This window comes from Aquila chrysaetos, chromosome 3, assembly GCF_900496995.4.
Source record: "Aquila chrysaetos chrysaetos chromosome 3, bAquChr1.4, whole genome shotgun sequence".
In the NCBI taxonomy this organism is placed as follows: domain Eukaryota; kingdom Metazoa; phylum Chordata; class Aves; order Accipitriformes; family Accipitridae; genus Aquila; species Aquila chrysaetos.
Genome location: NC_044006.1, coordinates 13,365,956 through 13,393,690, shown reverse-complemented (window position 1 = coordinate 13,393,690; position 27,735 = coordinate 13,365,956). Strand labels below are relative to the sequence as shown.

At 42.7% G+C, this 27,735-nt stretch overlaps 1 protein-coding gene across 6 annotated transcripts in view; it reads right to left on the bottom strand.

Moving 5' to 3' along the window:
- Nucleotides 1-6,843: 6,843 nt before the first annotated feature.
- Nucleotides 6,844-27,735, bottom strand: part of ARHGAP40 (Rho GTPase activating protein 40) — a 43,857-nt gene continuing 22,965 nt past the window's right edge. For 5 of the 6 annotated variants that reach the window (XM_030010304.2, XM_030010306.2, XM_030010303.2 and 2 more), the window contains exons 2-15: nucleotides 26,716-26,918; nucleotides 22,098-22,318; nucleotides 18,877-18,952; nucleotides 18,115-18,266; nucleotides 17,316-17,481; nucleotides 16,869-16,960; nucleotides 16,661-16,738; nucleotides 16,240-16,399; nucleotides 15,398-15,480; nucleotides 14,022-14,228; nucleotides 13,609-13,749; nucleotides 11,786-11,946; nucleotides 10,700-10,755; nucleotides 6,844-9,443 (exon numbers count right to left, since the gene is read on the bottom strand). In XM_030010304.2, coding sequence (XP_029866164.1) covers nucleotides 9,337-9,443; nucleotides 10,700-10,755; nucleotides 11,786-11,946; nucleotides 13,609-13,749; nucleotides 14,022-14,228; nucleotides 15,398-15,480; nucleotides 16,240-16,399; nucleotides 16,661-16,738; nucleotides 16,869-16,960; nucleotides 17,316-17,481; nucleotides 18,115-18,266; nucleotides 18,877-18,952; nucleotides 22,098-22,318; nucleotides 26,716-26,896 — 1,881 coding nt within the window. In that variant the 5' untranslated portion in view covers nucleotides 26,897-26,918 and the 3' untranslated portion in view covers nucleotides 6,844-9,336. Of the gene's footprint in view, nucleotides 9,444-10,699; nucleotides 10,756-11,785; nucleotides 11,947-13,107; nucleotides 13,750-14,021; nucleotides 14,229-15,397; nucleotides 15,481-16,239; nucleotides 16,400-16,660; nucleotides 16,739-16,868; nucleotides 16,961-17,315; nucleotides 17,482-18,114; nucleotides 18,267-18,876; nucleotides 18,953-22,097; nucleotides 22,319-26,715; nucleotides 26,919-27,735 lie in introns of those variants that run through there. The other variant, XR_003922840.2, reaches the window with a different exon arrangement.

Genomic DNA, 27,735 nt, shown 5'->3' with positions numbered 1-27,735 from the left:
TGTCCACAGAGGGAAGCAGCAGATAGGTGAATGTTGTTACACATTCCAGTTGACCTGCTCAGCGTCCCACGTGGTTTGTAAAAGGTGTTTTCAACAAATAGTATTAACTCACTTTGTTTCCTACAAGATACTGATTTCCAATATTTTTAACAAGTCCTTTGAAACACACTGTGATGTGTGTATTTATTGCTTGAATAGGTCTGAGGTCTCAGGTGCAAAAGACTGCCTGGGGCTACATGCCTCTTTCTACCATGAACTTGATTAAAGGAAAAATCCAGACCGATACATAGAAGAACAATTTTACTGTTACAAGAAACAAAACTGTTTGGATGAGAGAGGAGCAGAATTTTCAATTTTGCCATATACAACTCCAAATTTTCACTTGCTGCCCATAGTTCAATAAGGAAATACTGATTATAAGAAGATTTGGTTTCTCAAATGAGCCTTAAATTTGGCAGACCTAGGAGTTACGTTATTCTCTGCACTCCCGACTGAACTTGCCTGTGTTCTTTTCTTTGAAATGAGCTCTCTTCCATGCAAAATCTGCCCCAGTGCCTTATTTATTATTGACCCGTCACAGTTTGGAAACATAGCTTAAAATAAATGAGCCTGAATGCCATGGCTGTAGAGTTATTAAACTGCCTGGCATTGAGGAAATTGCTTTTCATAAACATCCTGAGCTCCGATGTTTTATTCTTAAAGTGTTTAATACAGTGAAAGTCCAAGTTAATCTGAATCAGTCTGCAAACTGAATTGCTAATGAGAAGGGAAGATATATTATTGTTCAATATTGAAAGACTGAAGTTGGAGGACAGAGCAAAGAAAGGAGTTTCACAATGTACAAATAATATTCTTTCTACTTGCTGTCACTTGATGCACTAGCTAATCAGTGAAAGAAAATGCCTCCACTTTCTCAGTAGGTGAAGACCACACAGAGGATGTTCATTTCAGGTCTCCTCCATCACAGATCCCAAATCTCACTGCCAATACCAGCACTCTTCTGTTGTTATCTGCACACCCTGGCAATACAGATATTAACAGCTGAACAAAAAATAAAATAGTGATTTCCACATTACTGTACAGAGCCGCAGAAGCATAATAAATATTCTGTAGTTGTTAATTCCCTATTTAATATCTTCCCCTGGTAGCACTCAGGCATGCCCTTTCTGTGCTAGCACTGCCTTAGGCACCCAGAGAGGAGTGTACAAGGGCAGATGCTCCAGTCCATGCAAGTTTGTTTGGAAAGTCAGACACATTGTCCAGATGAACGGCATGTAGCTAGCGTGCTGCCCTGTACCTAGTCACCAAATCTAGACAGGTTCATTAGGGATGCCCACGTCTCAGCAATCCAATACCTCTTTCAGGGTGGACTGCCTTTACCCCACTGCTGTTATTACACAATATACACCAAAGCTGAAGTTTGAAAAAGCTCTTTGTGCCCCTTCTGTGGGAAACAGCTAGAGCTGCAGCACGACAGGGAGACGATGGGATGCCCCATCCTACTGCACACTTGGCAATCCCACTCCTCAGTGCTGGGACTTGGTTTCTTGTGCCACATAATCATGCTACTCTTCAAAACAATCCTGGACAGTCTCCGTTTACCTCAATCTCACCATCTAGGATTCTGGACAAGAAGCAGGTTGGTGAATCTATTTCCTATCCATACATCCAATGCTCCTTAACAGCTTCCCAGGTATTGCAGGTTTGCAGGGGCTCTGAGGCCTGACCACTTCTCCAGCCTGACATGGAGATGCAGTAGCAGAACCACCCCCCTTCTGCACTTTATTCTCTAAACAGGGCTCAGAGGGAAGAGGGAACACGGTCACCTTTCTCACCTGTAATAATCAACATGATACCAAGGAGGGCTCCCTGGAGATGCCTTTACATGAGGTCCGAAAGGAGCAATGAAATTTCCAGTCCTCATCCCATTTTGAGCCCCAGCAGGACAAAGGGATGAAAAACAGCAACTGAAAATACAAACAAAACCTAGATTATCCCAGGTTCGTTTAACTTGTGAGTTTGCACTTACACGATACTAAAACGAGGCCAACACCGCCTGCCACCTCTTTACGAGATGTAAAACCTAAGTGAATCCTTTGTCGATAATGTATTCCTGTTTGCAATGCCTCTAAATTGAAGAAAATGAGTATTTCTTTTTCCTGTCGGAAAAGCAGTGCGGTACCCCAATCGGGGTTGCTATGCAACCACCTCCTGCACATGGCTGATAACACTCACAGCATTATTTCCCCGCCTGACTGCGCCGTCAGAACAAAGCCTGGCTAATGAAGCTTTCAAATGCTCTTGGCTCTGCCTTTGACGGTTCAACACGGGTTTTCCTTGCATGTATGTGACAGTTACAGCAGTTACTCACTGTCCCCTCCAGCCAGGGATGTCTCCGGAGCTGGATGGAGGAAATGTCCAATGGAGAGCAATGGACAGGATTGGAGAAGAGCAGCAAAACACCCAACAGACGCAACCAGCCTCCAAAATGGAGGGCAGCCACGCACACCACAGAACAAGACGGCGACGACAAGGCCCTCTGAAATGTTGAGCCACTGGCATCACAGACCAAGCCAGACATCCTCTGGCACCCATTTATCCATCAGACATAATACCCTTATCACACCGCAGCTGCTGCCTGCCTGTGGGTATGAGTACAGCAAGGATAAACCTCCCCACTGGCATATGCAAAAAAGGGACGGGACGAAAACGACTCCCCAGGTTAAGCAGTTCCAGTCTCTTGAAGTACTTACAGATTGTTTTTTTAACAATCTGTTGAAATAAATTTGACCGTGATTTTCTTACACAGCATGTGTAAGCAAACCGCTCTTCTGCCAGATGAGTAGGTATAGCAAGAACCACCATCGTTGGCAAGGAGCACCAGCTTCCCCCATAGACATCTTCGTCCTCCTGTAAGAGCAACCAGCTGATGCTAAAGTAGCCCCATTTTGTAACTGGGACAGTCTCTCCCTCCATCATGGCCAGATCTGTCCTTCATAGAGTCAATCACAGGGACAGCCCCATCTCTCAGGGAAGGCACTTAGTTACCCTCCCCATTTTCACACTGACAGCCAGAGCTGGTTTCTTCTTCTATAGCAGATCTACACTTTACCAGTTTATTTCACAGGACAGCAGCATACAGTGAAATGGAGAGCATCTCCTTGGCCCTCCAGTATCTTGTCTACTTAACAGGATCACCTTAGATACATGTGCAGATGCCACACAATCCTGGACTGACAAGGCAGTGAGGATGGGCTGACAACAGACGCAGTGTGCACTTGCCAGAGTGCACAGACATACCTCAAAAGGTTCGACAGGGACAAATTTCTGTAGCTGAATGCTTTCTAGACAGCACGGGGCTCCAAGTGTTGTTTTAATCAGGAAACTACCATGAACTAAGTCAGGGCACGAATTCAAAGCCCAGTGACTATTCCACACCCTGTGCTATTTCAACACACTTAGGAGATGCTAGGTGCAGCCTGAGAGATGCCTCTCCAGAAATCCAGGGCAAAACTGCAGCTGCAGAACAGTTATTTAACTTCCTTTCCTATGTGAACAACTGCTAGCAGGCACAAATTACCTGGAATAAGAGCTGGGGACAAGTTCTTCCCACACCAGAGAGCTGGAAGGATTGGCCAGGGCTAGAAGCACATATACCCTCGAACAGCAAAGTGACATGAAGAGAAGCAGCTGGGGGAGTCAGAGCAGGCAACATCTGCCAACCATAAGACAACCTGAGGCATTAATCTTGCTCTCAAAGACGTAAGTTCTGCAAACAACCAGGTAAGAGTCACAAGAGAGCACAGCACCCAGAGAATCCAACCCACCCCCAGCTCGAGGTTTAGGTTGTAACAAAACAACCCACCTGGCTATTCAGGCACCGTGACTCTGCCTTGCTGGGCTGAGCTGAAGAAAGCACAGCGTGAGTGCTTTTTGTTGGAGACAAAATTATCTAACAAGAGACAATTATGTGACATTACCATTAAAAGCAGTGTGTGGGAGGAAAAAAAAGCTTTAAGCCTGTGTATCCTGAGGTCTGCAAACCCCTTTCTCTACCTTTGTACTAAATAGGTCTCATTTAGCCCATTTGTTCTGTCCCAGCCAGGCAAAGTCAAAGTAGGGTTGATCGATTTGTTAATTACAGTAATTTTATCTTAAATACAGACAGCTGAGTGTTCATCAAGTCACAAATTCGCCTGTTAGTAAGAGACCTCCCCCCTGCTAAATAATTAGGGATAATAAGTGGCTCATAATAAATGCAACCCACAACAACATGCTCCGAGAGCACAGTGCAGAATCAGGAGAGCTATTAGGGAACCCCCAGGTCTATTTGTCCTTTTGAAGAAAACAATGCAATATCTTTAATTGTCTCTCTTGAAACCCTGAGCCAGCTCTGCTGGTTTGTTATAAGTAAAATTATCCCACTTTCTGACTGCTTCTTGTGTCCAGAGAATGCTTACTACAGAGTCATCAACACAGATAAAAGCAACTGTCTCTGCTTGCACTGACTAGGCACATACGAAGAGCTGAGATAGGAGGTAACACAGGTGGGTTACATATAACCATGCTCCTCAGGCCTTTTAAAACTCTGGGTAAGGCTCAAAAGGTTCAGTTTCAACACAAGTCACAAGCAGTCCATGCACAGCTTGGAGCATCCATCCGCACGCATGGACCAACATGAAGTACATTCAGTACTGAAGACTCGCATCACACTCTCAGCACAGAAGGGGCAAGCTAGCAAAAGCGAAGGTTAAGGGAAACCAGCCTTTGGTTTTCAGCCTGCAAAGGATAGGGAACCACAGGAGCAAGTTTCTATGGCAGCCTGCCAAGAGCAAGGTTTGAGATGAGCGAGGAGAGGACAGCAGAGCTCATGTGCATGTGCATCTCTTCCAAACCCTGCAAAACAAATAAAAACCCAAACAACCCACACGGGTACACCTACACTCTCTGTTTCTGTTGGTTTTCTTCCTCTTTTCTTCCTCTATCCCCTAGTTAATTACTCCTTCAACTTCACCAGCCAGGCAAGCAGGGACAGCGAAGAGGGTCAGATAGGTGAAAACATCACCACTTCAAATTCCCTTCCAAGGACTAAGGATAAAAGGAATTTCCTCCCGCCACCCCCATCCTTTAGACCAGCCCTTGGATAGAGCTAGATGACAGAACATAGTGTGGGGAAAAAAACTTCAACTCCTTGAGCTCAGTGGATCCTGCCAGGTCCGGGTGCTGGGGAGAAGCACCTTGGCAGGTGAGGTCATCTGCCTTCCCCTGGACAACAAGGCACTGGGAAGGGACAGCTAATGCAGAGCTGCTTCGGGAAAGAAAATGCTTGTCACCACACCAAAATGAAAACCATACAAGCCTGAGTTTGTAGGGAGTAGAATAGCAGGGGAAGACTATAGGAACTGATCCTGTGATGGCCATTTCCTAGCTGGTAAGTCAGTGGAGCTACAAATTCTCTTTTCTAGTAACTTGAAGTATTGAACTACGGCCTCTTACTTTCTCCCCCAAGGTGAAGACATATGCAACCCTCGTGTGCAATCAAGACCAGACAGGATTTGGAGAGAATTTTAAAGTTTCATTCTCTCAGCATGCAAAAACACAGATGTCATTTGTCTTGTTTTCCACACTGGGGAGTGCACTAGGGAAAAGAAATAGATTTAATCAAATGCAGCTGTATTTTGTTTACAACAGTATTTGCTGTCATTTACTTACTTTGCTCCATGAAGTGCATTTAGTTATTTTCCTATGGCATTTCCCTCCAAGAGCTGAAGCTTCATTTGTTCCTGTGAAGACCCCTGGATTTCTGCAAATACTTTTTCCTGAAGCAGATTACTTATTTTTTTAATGTGTAGTATTTCAGTTCCACTTCATCCACAAATATGTTTAAACAGCATTTGCAAGATTCTTTTATGCTATGTCCTGTTATCTCAGCACGCCCGACTTTAAGTTGCATACAGAATAAATACTGGGCTTTTGTTCTGAGCAGGGGAGATAGCTGTGTAATGATCAATCAAAAAAAGCCCTTGGGGATGGGACAGATTAGCACTTTGATACTACTGAAGATGAATGGGTAAAATGAGTTTGATAAGCTGGTGTTTTCCTCAGATAATTGCTCTGAAACCTTTCTAAAGCTGCTTAGATCTTCCCCCCTTTCCTTTTGCTTCTGGATAGGATAGCAAGTCCTGCTTTTCTATCAGCAATACTGGACAGGCTGCTGCTGTTACTGTTTTTAAACAAACAGCAGTTGATTTATGCCACATTTCATCACTGACTATTGAACACTAAAATACTGGTCATAATTTAACTGGAGATTCAGACTGGATTCCTATTAATCTTGGCCAACTTGACTAGTCCTCCCAGCACATATGTCACTGAGCACAGCTTAGCTGAGAAGGGACTGAGGGGGTGGGCAGGGGATTTCTCATGGGATATGGACATCCTTCCTCAAGCTTAAATCTTTAACAGCTCCTCTTCCTTCAGAAGCCACTAATCCTTGGCGCTCACAAACAGACCTTCACCCCCTGTCAACCTTTCTCTGGGCCTTCTATACCCAACACTGACCTCCTCTTCCTCCTCCTGGATTGTTCTCATGCAGCTACCCCATACGATCATCTGAAGAGGAAATTCTCCTGAAGCTGTAACACAAAACTCTTGTCAAGCTCACCCAGACCCCAGGTACATCCCTCTTCAGGCATGAGGCAAATCCTGCTGGCATTCACAGACATGGTACCATTTACCATGCTAAGTTACTCTCAGCCACTAATGAAACTGGAGCAAAGAGATTTTACTATATTTTTATTGTTTCATTGAATAAATGAATTTTAAATACAGAATTAAAAATTTATTTAAAAAGTTATTAAAAGCTAGCATTCAGAAGTAGGTTGCACATCAGTGACTGAAAAAATTCATACTTTTTGGTACAAAGATAGGAAAGAAAAAAAAAAAGCATATCCATCATCTGGAAAGAGGTTTTGTTTTTTTGGTTGGTTTTTTTTTTTTTACATTTCCTTTCATATTTAGAACTGATATCTGCCTCATGAGAACCTCCCACCAACCTTGTTTTTCACAGCACTGATTCACATTGTTTGGTGTTCAAAAAAAACCCACTCGTTGTTTACAGAAGCAGCGATGTAGTGTTTTCCCTTCGTACGTATGGAAGCCAGTATGTTTAATAAAATATCCAGCATATGATGGGTGCAAAAAATGCAGCATTATGGGATTTGCAGGGATGCAATTTAACTTACAAATGATCCTTCGAGCTTACACTGATATCATTATGTGTTAGGTATTTCTTAGAGTATCACATCTCTAGCATTTGCTCTTTGCTAAGCTCCATCACTGCAACAAAGATTTCCAGAAGTGATGAGGGAATAGGTACCATCGATTTTTAATGCCCGATTTTAAAGCAGCTTGATTTTCAAGAGACACAGATCACCCATCCTCAAGGACAAGAATCAGGCCCTTTTAGGCCCAATGTAAGCCCTATAAAACAGAGGCACCTCAAGAAGTCTTGACATTGGGGTTCTGGGTTAGGGTTGGGAGGTGGTTTTTTGCAAGTTTCTATTACGGGTTCTTAAAAAGACAGCTATAAAGATGATCCCACCAGTCAGTGCACCTGTATCATCTCAACCAAAAAAAGTAGACAGACTCTCTATTATACACATCATTTCAAGGCATCAGCACCACTCACACAGTATCCACAACAGGTTAGAAACAATATGGACTACGGCTCACCTGTTCCTCAAGGATCTTAACCACCAAGAGAATTTAACCACACAGACAGACAAACCACAGAATGAAGTGCCCTTAGAATAGAAACTAGGACTCTGAGATAATGAATAGGGATAGCTACACATCAGCCTGGGGGAAAAAAGCAGAGGAGGGAAAGTTCAGACTGCAATGGAAACAAATTCATTTAACAACAGAAATAACACTGGAGATTGTCACTAGTGCAGCTAGGATTTGGCAAATGAAATGAAATACTTGGAGTATACACTTGCAGGGCAGCCCTGCTTCTGCCACATGAATAAATATCCAACAGTGTTTAAAAACGGTATATTAAAAAAAAAAAAAAAAAAAGACATCAGGATTTTCAGAAACGGTGCTTGTTCCACCCCCTGTAACTACGTAGTGGGCTCCCTCACGTGAGGTATTTCAGCATCACCGCAACAGAAAACAGTACTTCTGCACTCCTCTTCCACAAGCACAGTCCAATTTGAGCTGAGGTTGTATGATGATTATGCAGTGATGTGAGGTGCAAGCGTTCTGCTCTACCCTTGTCTCTGTTCAGACCACAGCGATCACACTGGGCTGTGCGGGATGAAAATGTGCAGTCAGAGCTGTAAAGGCTCAATTCAGTACCCACTGTGTGACCAGACACAGGCACAGACCTCTTATTTCAGACACTGCACATCTTAGGGGTTTTTTGTTTTGTTTTTAAACTGACATGTTCACACAGAGTCTTCCAAAAAGAAGTTTAGTTCTTGTGGCCAGGTCAGATTAGTAATCTCAAATGACCTTCAGAATATTTCCTTGGTTATCCATTGATATATAGGTTGTCCAGCAAAATAAATGCATGTTTTACCCTCATCAATCGCAACCTGTACATTTGGTTTTGTATTACCAGGAGAGCTGTATGGGACAGGCATCTCTCCTATCACACTGTACATTTGAAAGGCTGCTGTCCATCCCATACTTTTTTCCAAGGAAAGTTATTTTCTTGTGTTGCATATATGTATTTAACTGTAGTCATTAAATACAGGATGTTGGCCTTCCATCCCATCTGGCCTTTTTGGAAGCATCCTTTTTTCATTCTTCGAAGAATGTAACAGTATCTTATTAGAGGAACCCAGGATCACAACTTCTTCTGGTGATGTGCAACAGTCAATAGTGGATCTTACCAAGGGATGTCACTAGTACCACTGCAGCATTTGACTGTCTCTCGTCCAAAATGTGGATGTGATCAAAAGAAAGAGCAAATCCAGAAGAAAGAGATGTCTTCTACCAGATGTTTCTCCTCTTATGTTCCATCTTTGCTGCACAACCACTGTAGCTTTGTTTGCAGGGTTTGTTTGGGGGGGATATTTTGTTTAAGAATAATCATACCCCCTGCAAATTCTGCTACATAATGATAATTGCTGCTTGTTATCAACACCCCCGTTAGCATGTAGGGTAGTGTACTCTCACAGCCAGCTGTCGTGGAAGTAGTAAATAAAGCTGTTTTTCCTTCAAAGACACAAGCATTGTCCAGTCTGTGACTATACCAGGAACATCTCTATAGCTTTCCCATGCCTTTCAAACACTTCAACCAAATGCTTCCTTTTGCTCATACTTTCCTTAGAACATGCGAGGATAAGATGGGTTTTGCTTAATTATCCACTCAGCATGCGGATTGATGTGGTACAAGTCTAAGAGGTAAGTGTCTGGGTCCAGACAATGTTCACCTGTCAAAACAAGAGATTCAGAAAAAAAACATTTCTTATATCCTTAGACCTATAATTGCTAGGTTGGGGTGGGGGGGCTGTGTTGGGGTTTTTTCCCCTAAAAACTGATATTTATTCACATCAATTTCAATATCACAACCATTCAGAAGTGTTTCCACAAATCTGGAAAAGTTCTAGTTATTTATGTTAAAATAAATATATGTTTCTTAAAACTATACTAAGCCCAAGCTTTGATCTTTGCGGAAGGGTACTCTAACTTTAATACCCAATAACTTTAGCACTTGAAAACCATAATGAAATATGTTAGCGATCAAATCCAGAGACTGAACTGTTTCCAATGACAAAGATTTTCTTCTACAGATGCTACTAAGAGAAATACTAAGAGGCAGCCAAAGCACTCCAGTAACCGACAGTCTCCAGAAGCAGCTGTAACAGGGCATAAGAATTCCTTTCCATTTTCAGACACCCCTAATCTGCTGCTGCAATCATATTATTTAAGTCTCCTCTCTATTTGATGACATTATCCTAATGATGAGTGGAAATCGGTGACTAATGAACATCATCAACTTGTTTAACTACATGGTTTGAGAAACTTCCACCCAAGTTAGTACAGGTTCTTCTGTCAGAAAGTTCATGAAGGCAGACAGAATTCACACCTGCAGCTGGAGTCATTAGTACAGATGCCATGTGCCAGCCTACCACACTTAAAGCCCAGATAAGAAGCACCCAATTAAAAGCCTAGTAGCATAGGATGAAGTTGCCTTTTACTTAAAACCATAAACTACATTCATCTTAAGTTCTACACTTAATTCCAAACACGAACCTTTATCGTTGAGGAGAGAGGGAGTTTAACACAGTACATTTAACAGAATGGGAGGTTTGTTTGTTTTTAAGATGGACAAAGTTTTGCATGTCTCTGTCCTCAAGACTTCTGGACTCTTTAGTTTCCACCTTCCTTGAAAGGCAGCTTCTGAATAAGATCCATTAGTACTTTTGGAAGTCCAGGCTTCAACCTTCCCACATACTTGCACTATAAAGGCTTTGCAGTGATGGCTGGAAGGCATGTGAACGATCAACACAAGAGCTTTGACAGGTGCTGTTTGCTGTGGGTGAGGTTAAGCCACACTTGTTCATTTGCCTTCTAACTTTTATAGTCCCCCTCCAAATCTCATCCTTTTTATAACTCCCTCCTAAGGCAAGTTAAGCATAAAAACTGGATACCAGAGTCCTTATTTTCAGTTGCCATCCAGACTTACCAATATTGCCTCCCACTTCATACAGGAGCAAGTTTGTGCACTCCATTGAGTTGTTACTGCAGAAAGAAAAACACATTGAAGTTAACAAAGCTCTGTGAAAGGCAGATTAGGTAGTTTAGTAATGTTTCTTCCAGAAGAATTGCTTATGGTTCAGAGGCCAGCAATGGTCAAGGAAGCAAGAGGCCATGGTACAGAGACCTTGCTGATCCTCCTGAACAGTGCAGCTGTTGAAAAGCGCACCCAAAATTGGAAAAAAGAATACAAGGCAGATATTCCTCGCTGTTAGCGAGAAGCACACTACAGGCAAACACTAACTTTTCAATAGGAAGACAACAGGCATAAATACCAAAGTTCATTGGCAGCATTCCTCTAGAGCTGATGGCCTGTTCAAGAGAAGCTCATCTGCAGGAAGACTTAGGCACCTGTAGTAGCTTGTTAGTGAGATACCAGCTGACCCATATTCAGCCAATTTCCCATCCACCCTCCTTGTTTAGGCATCTGCTACCCAAGGACACAGTCAGGAGATGCACAAACACTTTACCTACTAAATACAGTCTGCAGGCACGGTGACAGAGAGGGGCAGGAATTCTTCTGTTCATTTTTTGGGTTATTTCAGCAATTCACCACTGGAGCATAGGAGGGAACTGCAGAGCTTATTTTTGGAAATCCCTATATTAAGATATGCATGCTGGAAATACTATTCCAGGCAAATAATTTGCACATGTGATGTTTTTCTGCAGGAGAGCTAGAGAGGGTTTGTTTTGCAGGGTCAATGTTATTCCACTTTCCCTTCCATTCAGCAAGGCTTTGCACATACTGCTAAAGTTCGCTTGCTGTCCAGCAGCCTAGAGGGGACTACTGACCTCCCAACAGCCTGAGCACAGTGATGGAATCAGTTGAACTAACATTTGCTCACCCCATCCAACAAACTATTTCCAAAGCTTAGAATAGAGGAGCAGAGAACAGTCTCCTAATGGCTCACTGCCACCACACCAGCTCTGCCAGAAAACAGAAACCAGCAACTAGACCACCTAGTACTTTTTTCTTTTTTTTTTTTTTTTTTAAAGCAGAGAAAAAGCCATTTACCACTTGAGGAGGTTGACAGTGTTAACAATGTTCCAGCCATTCTGGCACAGGTTCTTCTGAAACTGCCTCAAGACATCAGCAACTCTTGTTGCATTGTTCAAATGCACCTCTAGCGAATCCTTCAGGAGAAGCGAAGCATGGACTTTCACAATTTTGGAAGGCTGAACAAGGCAGGCAGAGAGGCAAAAAGAATAAAGTGCTTAAAGACAGACTTTTATCAGCTAAAACATCAAGTTTCAAAATAGATCAGAGAGTGTGGAGAATTAAACCTATCCAGGCAGCTGTTCAGAGAATTTAGGTTTGTTTCTTATTCCACACATACTCCAGGCTGGAAGCTTATAGAAGTATCAAGGTGAGCATTATAAACAAATCATTAGTGCTTGCATTAGCGCCGCTCTCCATCAGCGTGCGCTGGTGCTCTCTGCTGTTCAAATACAGCACTGGCACCAGAAGCGACACAAGCTTTAATGAAAATAGGATTTACCAGAATAAATTTTGACAAACTGTTTTGCACAAGTCTGATAGGCTTCTCTGGAATTCATTTAAATGACCGAAAAAGTAGTGTAGACAACTGAATTGCAGACTACTGAATTTCAGAAAGCTAGTTTCAAAAAAAAGGAAGCTCTGAGCCATCACAGAGCAGAGTTCAAGTGCTATTTTCTTAAGACTGTTTTCATCAACTCCCCCACGAAGTAACTTCTCAAGAACTTTTGTGGAGAACGTTGAACTGTTCTAATGGGGTCTGATCTGCAGCAAGCTAATTTTGCAATCCCAAGTCTTCTGCAAAAACAGTGCAGAACACTGAGACTGTTAGGAAATAATGTTAGCACTGTTCTAAGCATCGGGTCATCTGTTTGCCTAAACAGTAGTTGTCCTCTCTGAAATGACAGCACCTTCAACAGTGACATGCCACTTTAACCAGCCAAATTTTAGGCAGACATCATTTCAGGAGCCCAGCTGGTATAGAAAGGGGGATGTACTGACTTGAGAACACAAACTCTTCTTCAGGTCTGCAGATTCGAGCTCTCTACATATTATTTCTATCTGCAGACTCCACCTAGCTCGTGCCCTTAAAGCATCCCAGTTGCACCACCACTGCTATGCAATACTTAAAATCCAGCACTGCATGACGTAACCTAGCACCTGCAGACCCACACTTATTCAACTAACAGTGGCAACCAAAAAAACAAAGGCAGAATGACTCCAAGGATCTTTTCCCAACTTTGACACTCAAATAGATCTAGTAGCAACATCTGTTTAAAAATCTCAGTCCGCACCAACACAAGAAGGAGTAGAGCCATTTCATTTATCAGGGAACTTACTTCTCTCCTTTTAAGTGGCAAGAACCTCGTCCTCAAACCCTCCCATACAGATCAGCAGCATTATGGAGGAAAAAGAAAATCAGATGCAAAATGTATTTTTATACTGCTGTAATAGTCTAAATTTTTGCTCTAAGTTCATGAAAATAAGTCTGCTTTATCATGGGATATAAACACATGGGACACCTAGAGCCATATGAATTCTGTTCTTCACGCGAGGTAAAGACCAGCATTTCCGCTCTTGGTCTCTTCCCCCCTCACCTGCAACCATGCAGCATCTTAACCGAGTGTTTTGTAGCCCGAAACTTATTTAGTAGTCTTATTGTTGGGATCAATTTTTGCCACAACCTGGCCAAAAGGGTTTGGGAAATGGTTTCTCATTGTTCTGCAGATTTTTCTCCCTCTTGCTCTTTAATGAGCATCACTCCTTACCATTTTCCAAGTTTTTATGAAAGCATTTGACACTGTTATGAAAGGGCTCAGTTTTTCCAAGCCCTAACTCACCTCTGCCTGGTTCTTTTCCACCTTGTCTTTATCAGCATGAATCTTCCGCAACAAATTTTTAATTCGTTTGTCGCAGAACTGGTACCTTTTGCTATTGCTTTCATTCAGCTTTCTCACTTGAGCTACCAGAAAAGAGGACACCTGGGCAGCGGAGAAAGGAGAAAACAGGAATTAAAACAAATCAAGCAGAGATGAGGATGCCATTTAAGAACTTAAACATCACTTTATGAATCTCCTTAAATAGACAAAATATCTATATACCTTGAAAACAGGTAGTCTTGAAATTCAGCCAGAGGTTTTGCCTCCAGACATTTAACTCCTCTGAAATTTCCAGGACTATCCCTTCCCCTCTTCCAATTCTAACCAGACCAAGACACTGCTACACCATACCGCAAAACACCCGGGCAACTTACTGTCCAGAGCAAATCCTGGTAATGAATCATCATCCGCACAACGTCAGCTGCCCCTTCTGCCAGCTGTTTCTCCTTCCCTTCGGGGATCTTGTTTGGCAGCCCCTTGTGCATGAAGAGGTTTGGGGCCATGACTGTGGAAACATTCCAGAGGTTCATTTTGTTGTTGTTCTCCCTGGCAACCACTTTGCTGAGAAACTCAAGTAGAGCCTAAAGAGAGGGGAAGAGACTTAAGGCATCCGTTGCTAATGCTCAAGAAACTACTGTGGCAATTGCTAGAGAGATCATTTAATTAGCATTTTTTCTTGATATCCGTGAGCAAATCCTATTTGTCCAGCCAGGAAGTTCAGTGAGCAATTTCTAATATTAGGATAGCACCAAATAACCATACCAGGCAGAGAGACGGTTTGTCCAGCATTCATGAATCAGGAGAGACAGTCTGTGTGGGAAGTAGATGAGCTCCTTGGCAGATGGCAATTTACAAAGTCCAGTCATAACAGTTACAGAATCCAGAGGTGGCACCCCCCTTTCCCCCAGTATCCACTCAAAGCTATTCCCAGATGTGGAAAAATAAACCCTTTTGGACCATCTCTTCTGCTTCATGCTTCCACCAAAGCCATGACGCATGACAGATCATCTTTGACTGGATTACGTATTCCAGCACCCTAAATAAAGTTTGCAGGGTGCTAAGTCAGCCTTGCCTTTATTACCTGGAAGCTGAATTACTGAGGAGGGGGAAAGAAAAAAAAAAAAAAAAAAAAAATGGCAGCAGCAACCACCACAGTTCTTATAAAGCACAGAAAGGCAGAGGTTGTGCACTGCCTGCAAAGCTGATCCCATCAGCATTTATTCTTTCAAAAAGTAGTAGGTGAAAGGATTTGAGATGCCTTCTGATCAGAAAAGGGTAGGAAGTTGTAAGCTTAGTAGTTTTTGGTTTTGTTTTTTTTTTTTTTTAAATTGAAACTGTCTTTCATAGATGACGACAATACCACAAACCATGAACCAAAAGACTGAATTTCTTTCCCTATACCTTAGCATGCCCACATACAATGTAAGACCCATACATCTTTCACTCCATAGTGAAGTGCTTTAACACACTGAAGAGGACAAGCATGTTTCTAAACAGGATGCTCCAAGACCACATGGATTCCTACTGCTCTTAAATTTGTGCCCAAAAGGCAGACTGTGCTTACAGCTTACGTTCACTGCACAACCTTGAGGTTTGCCTGCTTCCCCCATCATTGGTTTCCATTCTCAAGTCAGTGAAATAAAACCAAATAGCACGATGTATGTTATTTACAAAAGCTGATAGAGTTTCCTTGAATAAAAACCTGGAAGGAGATCATGTTTTTCCAGTTAAATCCAGAACAGGTAGTTACCTTTAGAGTGTTTCTGTTGGGCTCTGGCAGAATCAGGATCAGGAGGTTTAGAGCTTGCAATCTTTGCTTCAGGTCTGGAATACCTAGAGAGGGAGAGCAACAACAGGACAGAGGATTCAGGCTTCTGACATCATTCTTTTTAAGCATGGGAATCCCCCAAGGAATAAGGCAATTACTTACTGTAGTGTTTGTCATCTAGGATTTGAGACCTTGTTTTACAGAAGTAAATCAAGCTCATACTGCCCTTACGAAGTGAACTACCTATGTTTTAGAAGACTGACTGATTTGCTTCAGAATACACAGTCTACCAGCAAGTCTGATGCCCTTGAAGGATATCAAAAGACCCCATTATTCCCCATTTCTTGAACAAAACCAGTTGTGCACTTTAAGAGTTAGCTTAGCACATTCAAACCATCTGTTGAAGCACAAACCTCAAAATAAGGTGCTTGCAGAACACTGCATTACCTGCAGACAAGCCAAGACCATGCACACTGGTCAGTTGCCGCAACTCAGCCTACATGTCATCATTTATCCATTTGTCCTAATTCATGGTAGCAACCTCGCAGCCTCAAATGACACAACGTAACTTAAGATCCCAGGGCAGCGTTCTTACACAAATATGTATGAAACCACGCACCGGTGACGATGACTCTCAGGCTGATACGTAATAGTACATGTAGCACCCTGCACTCTGAGTTTGGCTACAGTTCTTATCGTGCTCTGTACTCCCACCAAATCCACAGGCTCCCAACACACCTGACAGGAGAGCCCAAGACCAGTAGAGCTTTGCCAGAAAAGCATAACCAGCAAACTGATGCTAAACAGCCAAAGCAGGGACTCACTTTGTACAGCAGCAAAAGCAGGGAGGTACTCTGCAGTCAGCAGTGGGGCCGGCAGCTCTCTGATGAACCTTTTCAGTAGCCCGGATACATCATTCTGGTGGACTTCATCCCAGCGGAAAAGGCCAGTATAGAAGTCCCTTTCTAGCTTCTGTTCCAGGCTCTATTAAAAAGATGGAATTTATCACATGCTTTAATAAGCAAGTGCAAGGGAAATTCTGTAGCTGAGCACTAGGAGGGCAGCCCAACAAGTCCGAAGTGTGCAGAGACCCTCACAGCAGACACTCCCAGATTTCCCAGCAACGGACGTTTCTAGTTGTATTGGGAAGGGAGACGAGACAATTCCAGTTATTTAGATACTTGCTTCAGCAATATGCTTCCTGATCACCTCTGACACTTTTGAACGCTACTAAAGAGCTCCTACCTTGATTCTGGTCTGGGACCCAGAAACTCTCAAAATGCCCTCTGTTTCAAGTCCTCTCTTTTCCAAGCAGGACAGCAGCTATTAAAGGGGGGAAAAAAGAAAGCTTTTAGGCACAGAGGATGAGAAGTCAGCCCTTCCTTATCACAGGCCTCAAAGGCTTCCTGACTCTGAGGATCAGAGGCGTGAATGAAACCAGAAGAGAACTTACTGCCTGGAGTAACAGAGGGACCTTGGTGTTGGGGAGCAGTTTTTGGTCATTTTCCAATAGGGTGTGAAGTGGAACTCCAAAGAGTCTTTTCTCTACAACAGAAACAACATGTTGTAAGTCTGTATCACCTCTAATCCAGGTGTAAGGTATATATCCCCCACTGCAGACTAAGATGGTACATATTGTAAGTGTAGATACTGGAGAAAAAGAGAGGAATAGTTAACCAGGACAAGCGCATTTGATAGTCAGACATAAATGTGGTGCTAGGTCTTGATGTCATGATCCAGTGACTTCCAGGAGAAATTCTGATAAAGGAAAACAGACCTGTCACAAGGTTTCTTATCAAAGACCCTCTCTGTTCTAACATTTGAAACACAAGCCTATGAGAAGGTCACTGTAAAAAAAGGCACCAAAAAAAAAAAAAAAAAAAGATGACATACAACTAACCTGTTGTTTTCAGTTTTGGTGCTTTGTTTCTCTTCAGCTCAAAGCCCAGAATATCACAGAGAGCTGTTAGTTCAATAAGGGCCAGTGTAGGGATCTTCTTCATGTCCTGAGCAGATAGATCTCCAATCCTGGTCACTCCTAATCTACCCTTGGGGATCTTAAATTTCTAAGGGAAAACACACACACACACAAGGTTCAGTGCAAGTTATTACTACTAATCCCTACTGGTTATCAAGTTTTGCTGCATTTTTATCATTCCTTACCATAACCAGGCATCTATTCATTCTCCTGTTTTCAAGACCAGACAAATGCCTAAAACTACTCCAACTTAACCCACAGCTGAATAAATATTTTCCCTTTTCAGTATTGCTCTAATATCATATTGGAGATCCCAATTTATCTAAATTAAAGACAGCCTGATAGCCACCCTAATCTACCTGAACTTTGGAAGCAGTCCAGTACATTTGTGGAGAAGAAAACTGTTAGAATTACAAGTAAGAAAGTCCAGTTATTCTCCTCGTTTCAGTGGAAGCAACCCAGATCCGTATCAAAATAGCTAGTTTCACACATAAGCCTTACTTCTTTTGACCCTCCACTACACAACAGTTATCCTTGCCCAACACTGCAAGGATAACAGCACTACCTGTCCAAAAATACCTACCTAATATAGACCCATTGCAACACCATCCATAGAGGACGTTTCCAAGAGCTGGCCATACAACTGAATCAAGTGTCTTGTACCCCTCTCAACAAGAAAAGGCTAGGAAGTTCTAACAGGAAAAATTCCTTCAGTGCTTACAGTTAGGGCATTTCCATCCTTCAACTTCCTAGATTCAGACAGGAACGATCCCTTGAGCAGGACAGCCGCTTGCTCTGAGTAGGCAACATCCATGTTGAACACCTCCTCTTTTCCAGGGTTTCGAACTGGGCAGGAGTAATCCTGGGTTTCTGCTACAGAGGAGAAATTGTCTTGAATTTCAGAAAACCAGAAGGGTGAAGCTTAGAAAACAAGTGTGCTAAAAAAGCAGTTTGAGACAGATTTGTGTACCATTGCTTTTAAAAAATCCTACATTAACATTTGAAAACAATGTTCTCATAGCACAGTCCTGAGACTGATCAATAGGGTAAGATTAGCTTACAGTAATAACATTACAGCTACAATCACTAGATCTCTGGTAAGACACGATCATGGCCTTAAATTAAAGGACATACCTATGGCTAACTTCTCTTTACACAATTGCATATGGTGTTTATAAGATTTCACCATATGATCTTTGCTAGACTGATTTTACTTCCATCTTCTAGTTGCTTTCTCGAAGAGTTACAGTTATCAGTTCAAGTGGCAATTCATAACAACACTAGAGCCTGGAAGAGTTTACTAAATCCACAACTGCGGATAACCATGTATTTAAAAAAAAAAAAAAACCACAACAAAAAACCCCCACAAACAAGGCCAATGTTTCAGACCCCAGATTAGTATAACTTCCCTTCCAGTTTCAGCCCTACTTCTGATCCTACTGCCCGTTCAGTCCAACTCTACATTTTAAAACTTCCTTCTTACTTCTCTGTACATTTGAAGTCCGTAGATTGTGCCACAACTGATCTGGGCTGGACTCCTTTTTCTCTGCTGCTGACTCCTAAAAAATAAACCAGAACATGCTTACCTAGACAAAACAGAAGTTATTATAAGACAACCTGATTTTGGCAGAAAACACACACCTGACATTGTCTGTTAGTCTAAGAAAATGCTGCTTAAGCTCAGGGCTACAAGACTGTTCTGAAATTAAGAATTATAATTAGAGGATTTGGCAGACAGGTGGAAAATTGATGACTACCTCATAGACAGTATTTGTCACAAATTTGCACATCATTAAGCCAATTCTTCCTTTCGTGCAATCATTAGCCAATTTCCCCCTTTTAGTTCATGCATTGAGGGGCTAACAAACAGTGGACCAACCAAGCTGCATGGGGTCTACCCATTGCCTGTGATCACAAGATCTTTCAGGAGAAAGAACATACTAAGTAGACATCAGCACCTAAAAGCTTCCCTTCATGGGCTTCATAGTAAGCTACCTCTTCATGTCCAGAGAAGTGAATCTTTAAAAGTATAAGGAGGCATTTGGCAGGCAATTCTGTTAATAAAAACCTTACTTTTGCTAGCACTAGTTAGAATGTAGGAAAGCTTATTCTATTATCAAAAGTTAGCAACTTTCCAAGAATCTGCTTATGACATGGAGCTGTGGACTGAGGACTGACAGTTAAAAGAAACCTGTGCAAAGTCACCACAAACAGAAGAAAACCAGTTAGTTTGCACAGATGATGTACTATATCTTTGGAGTAGGTGCACAACTGGTGAGCTGCCATGAAAGCAGAACCAATTCATTTAGCATCTGGCTTAATCACACATCATACACTAATGCCAGAGCACCTTCAGATCCAGCTATCATGTAAACAGGCTGTATTGAAGAGTAATATAGGGGAACTACGTAGAAAGGTTCTGATAGAAATGCCAGCAGCTTTGATGCCTGAGAGTAGCTTATGACAGGAGGCAAATGGCAAATCCATCCTGAAACACTGATGGAAATACAAATCCAAATTACTCTGACACATCACTGCCTGCACTCTTACAGCCTGAGCTGCTTCCACTCTAGCCACAGCTGAACTGAATCAGCTTTAAGCTCAATTTGCTGAACATAGTTTCTTCGATAGGTAGAGCCCATTCAAACATTCTGCTCCCAGCGTACTGAGAGAGCAGTCAGTAGCGGGAAGCATCCAAAACCTGACTGAGCAGTAAAGGCACAGATACTGAATCTGGGCTCCAAATCAGGAATTTCTGAGGCTGTGGGAAAAAAACTTTACTTTTTTGCACTTCTGTTTCCTCACTTATAAAGTAAAGATTTCAAATATCCTTCTGTGCAATAAAGAATTTATCATGTTTTGCTACATGCCTCGAGCAAGTGTTATAGCAACACCAGGCCTGTTTTGGCCTATGGTTCCTGAATACATCCTTCAGAACCCCAAAATTGTGCTTGGAACTGGGACAACAGTTTTTCTAACCAATACGGAAAATTAACCCAAAAGCCTGCTTCCCTCTGGGATTGCTCCAGGAATCACTCAAAGGTAAAGGACTACTTCTGCTCACTGCCTACATCCTCAGATGTTTATCATTTTACATAGAAATCTCTCTCAATTTGCCTAAGCTGAGCATCTGTCCCTTCCCATGAAATACAGAGGGCAAACACCAGCCCTTGTGTACACTGTAAAAGACAAGCAAGGAATACAGAGGTTAAGCTGATGGCCACTCAGCAAAGAAGGAACAGTCAAATGGGCTAATTTAAAATACATTTTCTTACTTTCATTAAAATGGGAGGGGAAAAAACCAACACTTTTTTCTGCTTCAGTGACCTCTGCTGTAGATCTCAGAGGCAACTGCAAAGCTTTAAAAAAATTAAGCCAAAGAAAATATGAATCATTCCAGCAGCATAGTTGGAAAAGAGTCCAGTGATCTTGCCCAAAGTAAGAAGTGAGAAAATGTTTCACTTCTAATTAAATTAAGGCATTTTAAACAGGCAGCTTTAGCATCTTTGTACATGTCTTCATTATATCAAAACATCACTTTAAAACATCAGGTTTGATCTCAGCTGCTTATCAAATGCAAATTATCAAATACAAATATTAGCAACCTAGTGAGTGGACACTTAAGATTAAGAGCTCAAAAATCTCTATTCCTATACAGTAGAAAGTAAAATTATTTTAAGAGATTCAACAGGCTTCTATTTAATCTGCAAGTTTTAAAACTTGCCAAATTTCAATTGAGGCACTTAAGACAACCTTGAAGCACTAGTGCTTCCAGAAATATCATCTTTTTGTTACCAATTCAAGAAGGAATGCAAGTAACCCTCTGCAAAAGAGAATTAGCCTTGACACTGTCTCAGTGCAATTCACAGTGAAGAAGCAATCTGCACCTCAATACCGGGCAGTTACATCCAACACAACCACAGCAGTTTCCAGTGATGTTGCAGACTGCTAGTGTCATTCCCTTAAGGCATTCAAGGCATTATTTGTGTATAATTAATCTCAGTGTAGTAAAAGAAGTTTCAAAGAGGCTCAGGCTGAGGAAAAGGAGTAATCAGTACTGGTAAAGAGCAAGGGTCCCATGCTACTGAAAAAGGTAGATCTTGTTCAAGCTCAATATATTCTGACTAGACACTTGACCAAGTAGAGAAAGTCACAATGAGCCCTGGTTGGGATACTTTCCAGCAGCCCCTAGGAAAAATAAGGATACTGTACCTTGTGGCCACAACCAGAAAAGCAGCAGCACAGCAGGAAAGCAGCTGAAAAGCTAATGGTTATGTATTCTCTATAAAAAAAAAAAAAGGACAGTGGCTAGTCTTTCTCCAGGCGTACCAGCTGTACAAGGTCACCTTATCAGAACTGAACTTATGAAGTTCTCTTTTTTTGGTTATCAATGATTTAACATGTCACTAGAATAAAGAAAACACAAGAGGGCTCCAAACAATACCAGTGCTCAACAAGGCTGCAGGGCTATAGGCACTATACACAAGTCTGCCAGCAGTCTCTACGAAGCTTATGGATCTGCAGGTTTTGTAGCAACTTCTCAGTGCTGCAACCTGGATGCAGAATTTCTACAATCTCAGCTTCATTTCAGCTCAAGAGATGAAGTCTTCTATTTGGAAATAAGAATAGCCCTAGACCCAGAAAGCCAAGTCAGCTACCACAACGCAACAAAGTCTTTCAGGAGACCCCACTGCACCAACATACCTCTGAGCTGACCACTCCAAAAATGTCTCGGACATCACGCACAGGATGCTTGTTCTTCCTCCTCCGAGACCGGGAGTAGGTATCCAACCGCCGCTGCACAGCAGCAGCCTGGGTCTTGGTCAGGGTGGAGAGCAGCACGATGTTGTCATTTTCCGAGGCACGGTCCCCGAGGAGGTCAGACAGACCCGCGTCCTGGAGCCACTCGGCTTCAGCTTCTCCCTCTGCCAGGCAAGGGATGAGAAGGGCGTGTGAGAAGGGAAAGGATAACAGCAATCGGAGTGCTTGAAACTCTTCAGACAGAGGAAACCAGAAGCCCGAGCCATTCCCTTTCTGGGGTGGCAATGGGACATCACTGGAAGGGAGCCACATCTTTGATAGGAAGCCACGGCTGTTCTCAAAATCTTAGCCCTACTCCCAGGTACCCAGCTGGGTATCAGGGTGAAACCAGAGGAGAGACAGCACTTCAGGCAACTATAACTGCTCGCATACTCCTTTCTCGTCATCCTAGGGGAGGAAAAGAGAAGAAAAAACCATGGAGGCATGGCTATTGCCAGGAACCTAGGGCCCCTCAGAAGCTGGGCACAAGTGTGACTCTGCATGGTATTCAGCACAAGGATTACAATAGGAACTGAACCCAGTGGGGGCTTTCAGAGGACATAGGAGGAAAGTCAGATGCACTTGCTTAAATCTGCCTTTACATGGACTTGCCTGTGCAAAGGGGAGCTCTGGCAGCTTTGAGAATGGACAAAGGGTCTGTGAGAAGCCACAATATACAATACTGCACATTTTACTTTTGTACTCTTCCCAATTATTTGGCTATTTATTTTAATTTTTATTTATCCATATGCATGCCTATGTATCAACAACTCTTTTTTTTTTTTTTTTTTTTTTAAATATCCAGACACTGACCTGGTAGATTCAAACGTATTTATTTAATATACTTGCAGAACTATTTGTATGCACCATCCCTATTCTTTACCTTTTTAAGTGGATTGGTATCCATACAGTCATTCAACAAAAGCAAAATCATTTTTCTTACTCTGTGCATTCACTTTATGTCTGTGCCTGTTCAAAACCACTAAAATTAAAGACCATTCCAGTTCCAGAATGAAGTGTGAGAAGCCTGGAGATGGTACAGCAGCATTACTCAAACAAGCTCAATTTCACTTCATTCTTCAGTACATATAAAGTTACACTTCAAACACAGAAGACAACTTTTTCCTTATGGGATGCGCCCTTTGAGGAAGTGAGAAAGTGCCCTGAGCAAGGCAGCTACTTGAAATCCAAGGATAAAAGAAGCAATTTAGCAGGTGGCTTCAACTTTAATACAGCAAACACCACAAAGCCTTTATCTTTTCAATTCTACATACCACATTCACTGCAGGCAGCTCCAGCATAGCTCTACCAAAGGTTATACTGGGAAAAAGAAAAATCACAAGTGAACTGACTGAAACAGAACAGTTCATTCCTACTCTTCCTTTCCTATGCAAACTGGTATCTCCTCAGTTACCGCTGCTGCTCAAAGTTTTATTATTGCTGCATCAATAACAAAAAAGCCATGCAGCTCTTCTTGAGAGATTAAGTAATTTAATTTTTCTGGGGAAACTTCTGTTTTCATGCAACTTGCAAAAACATATCGTGACTCCATTAAAACTCTTTTCAGCCTTCAGAGCATGCTCTTTGTGTTCTGAGGTGCTGTAATGAAACAGAACTTTTTTCAGCATCACACCACAATAAATAGAGTTGGACCTGAAGCGAAGTGTTTCCTTTAACGAATTTTCTAGCCAACTGGCTAGCTTTCCTACATGGTCTGAAGTTTTGGTCTGTTCCCGTGTTTGGTTCTACAGAAGCTAACAGGTAAGAGCATCCCCTCGGTACTGCTCACTTGGTTACAGCTGCTCATGCGCTCGTGGTCCCGTTCGCTACTCCTCACTGTACAGCTATTTGTCCTACATTGTGGTTTCACAGCAGCACAGCTCACAAGACTTCTGGTTTATTTTGTCTTTGGGAACTAAAGGAAGTTAAGCATATTGCTTGCAAATTTTGAAAATACCCAATTCCAGTCATAACAGGAAACTAATCTAATACACAATACTAAACAGCAGGCCCTAAATCGGACATCCGTGTGAGCCTACTGCCCCATCTGATGCCAAAGCACCAGATTTTAATTCCTCTATTTAGTATTTTTGGCCCAGTTATGTTTGCCAGCAACGCAAAAGGAAACCAGTAAAATAGGTTATTTATGGGGAGAAGGGGGAAATCAGAGAGAAACAGGTCGGAACTGAGAGGTCCACAGAAGCTGAGCTGCAGGTTTAAGCATGGAGAGCTGTTAAGATTTGTCTTGTGAGTTCCAGAAAAGCAGCATTTCAGGGGGGTAAAATTGGGAATAAATTTGCAAAACTAGAGAACACCAATTGCAAAAACTTACTTGAAACATAAGCTAGCCAAAAATAGCATTCACAATAAAGCATTTACTTTTCAAAAAGTTAAAAGACAGCTACAGCATCCTACAATTTCAGACTAAACATTAAGCACAACTTCCTATATAGTTTTTGAAGGTGGAGAAGAATCACTCTTCGCAGACACTTCTCAGATATGATTACATGCTATAAGGATGCCAGCAGATACTTTAGTGGCACTACCGCACAGAGTGCATACATTATCAGTCTGCTGTACTGTCAGACCTTGGAGAGAGCTGGATAAACAGCAGACAGCAAGGAAAGGACAATGCTGCTTGTATTTCAGGAAAAAGCTACTTTCTGCCCCTTTCAACTGTTAGTGAGGCCACAAGCATCATCAGCACCTTTCTGCTGACCCAGTTCTACGAAGTTACACGCTGGCCTCCCACTAACACCAGGTCACAAGCGGCTTCCCATTACACCACCATTACACAGGGCTCGCACAGGAGACCAGCATTCTCCAATTGGGTCAGCATTTTTGCAACGCCTTATCTACACGTAGCCTCCACGCTGTCCCCATACTGTGATTACGATCAGCTATTTGTGAAGTTGAGCCACACTGTCTCCACACAGAGCTGTTAGCTGCTGCCCAGGCGAAACTTCTCAGGCTTTATGCAAAGAGCGATGGTGCCTTTGGCTCCATTGCCACCTCGTGGTGCTCCAACCATAAATTGCAAAAGGCATGAAAGCCAAGAGGCACCAGTCAAATCTTGCATCCACACCATCCGAAGCTTCCCCTCGCCACTAATGCTTCCAGCACGATGCTTATTTGACTAAGCTCCTTTGCAGGAGGCACCTGGGGGCTGAGCGTGCTGCACCTCCTTCCCCAGCCTGCCAGGAAGGCTTCACTACTCAGAGCATTATTTCAAGTCTGTCTGGTTTCAATGGCCAATTAAGCAGTCAGCTCTTGCCTGCTAGATTAATATACAGCATTAAAAGACACTTTTCCTTGTGTCCCCGCTTACACACAGTAATCAAATTGCCTCTAGCATATCATTCTTTTGGATATCCCAGACAGCCTTTCATCTCATGGCATGGCCTCTTTTCCAGAGTCTCCTTCCTGGAGCACTCATTTTCTGAGTCACTTTTGCATCTCTTCCAGTTCTAAAAACCAAACTTACATCCTTTATGTAGGGACACTAACATCAGACCTTACTGTTTACTGTGTCTTGCCTACTATGGCAGATACGGATGATGATCTTTCCACTCCACTCTCCAGAGCCCCTCCATGCACCCAGGATAGCTATTTACCCTTCCCAAGCACGGCGGCACACTGGGACTTTCACGCAAACATTTCCCCATTACACACATGGATCCTTCTCAATATCAGGCTGGCACAACAGCTGCAGGCTGTACAGGCTGCAAACCCCACCATTCAAGAGGATGTACAGCCAGCTAAATCACATTCTTCAAAATGGACCCAGGAAACATGTGATCCCAATCTGCAGGATCGCTGGCTGCTTATCACAGTTTATCATCCCTCCAACAGCCCAGGACGTTGTACCTCCCAGGCCAAAAGGCAATCGGTCCAGGTTCCAGTTATTCCAAAATACTGGATAACATCAGTGCTACAGAAATCCCATTAGAAACATCCCATGCACATGAAGCAGTCTTCAGAAGAAAGGGGGGGGAAAAAAAAAAGGAGGTATATAAGAAAAACCTTGTGTGGATGGACTCAAGTCATTCTGGATGTTTATTATGGTTTCTTGAATAGTGAATCAGAGGGAGGAAAGCTTGCCTTCCACAAAAGCAGCTCTCATAAAAGCCACTGTGATGAACTCAGAACCACGTACACAAACAAGCCTTCCAAAACACCGTCAGCTATCACAGCGTGTTTACTGCACAGCCACCGGCACGGGGAGTGAGAGCCCCCACACTTAGTGGGGGGCTGTTCGAAAGAATCTAGAGCCTTGAATGTACTCCTGACTGACCTTTAGAGTCAGCTTTGTTTCAGAAGCTGAAACCAGGCCAGGCCAGCACTCCACTTCTGCAGGGTATTATCCACCACCCAATGAAAAAAAAAAAAAAAAAAAATCTCTGATTTGACTGGTAATATTCTAACCGTATTGCAACATGCTTCTAAATCATTCAGGTTCATAAGCAAATTTTCTAAGACATTCATCTTCCTCCCCTCGCTCCCAACATTTTTGGCAACCTACCCTCTTGTGTTTTGACATCTGCAAGGCTGCATTCCTCTTGTTCGGCTTCAGCGCTCTGTTTAATGTTCTCTACTTCCAGCCAAAAACTGTCCATTGACAAGTTGTCCAAAGACTCTACCCTGGAATTCGTGCCCTCTGACACCGGGGATGCCAAAGGACTCTTCAGAGGAAGCTGGCTCATTCTGCAAGGGCAATTTCTGGTACTGGGAGAGGAAGAGATAAGGAGAGAGACATTAAACTACACATTCAAATATGGCATGCACAATACATCGGTCTTCATTGATTAATGACTGCAATAAAAGGCAAACAGAGGTTAAGTGCTAGACTTCCTTTGGCTCGTGTTTAGCAATAACAGACAAGGTTGGGATCAAATCCCCTGGAGTAGGGGAAAACCTGCTGTCCAAACATGTGAGAGGACACAGTGTCAACACAGGTTTTCTGATGCTGTCCTTCCAGTGACCTCTGAGACACCACCTACCACTCCCGCACTTGCTTCCAAGACTCCCCTGCAAACTTGCACAGATGCCCTCGACATTCACAGACGACCAAGATGTTTCAAGCGTGGTGCACGTGTGCTCTGATTATCCGGCATGCACAGCAAGTCCGACGACTCCCAGCCACAGCAGACTGAACCCAGTAGGCTTGTCCTCCATATGCAAAAACTGGCACAGCTCTGTCTCCTGCACTTCAGCTCGTGCAATAAACAACTCGGATGTCTGAGGCCCTCTTTTCCTGCCCAGACCAGGCTTTTCCTCTGTGAAACAGCACAAGTGTCCTGGGAAACCCAAACATACAGAATTTTCTTACCACCCTGTTGATTAATTCATGGGTGGCCAAAGTCCCAGACTGGCCTCATTCAGCTTTCAACCTCTCTGCAGAAAGTGGTGAGGTTCTCATCAGTTCATAAAATAATACCTCACCTAAAATGAATTTTAATTCACTTCAAAGAGTTGCAAGCTGTTTAAACCCTGCTGTATATCTTTTTCAAAGACTTAAAAAAAAAAAAGGGATAAGTGGAAC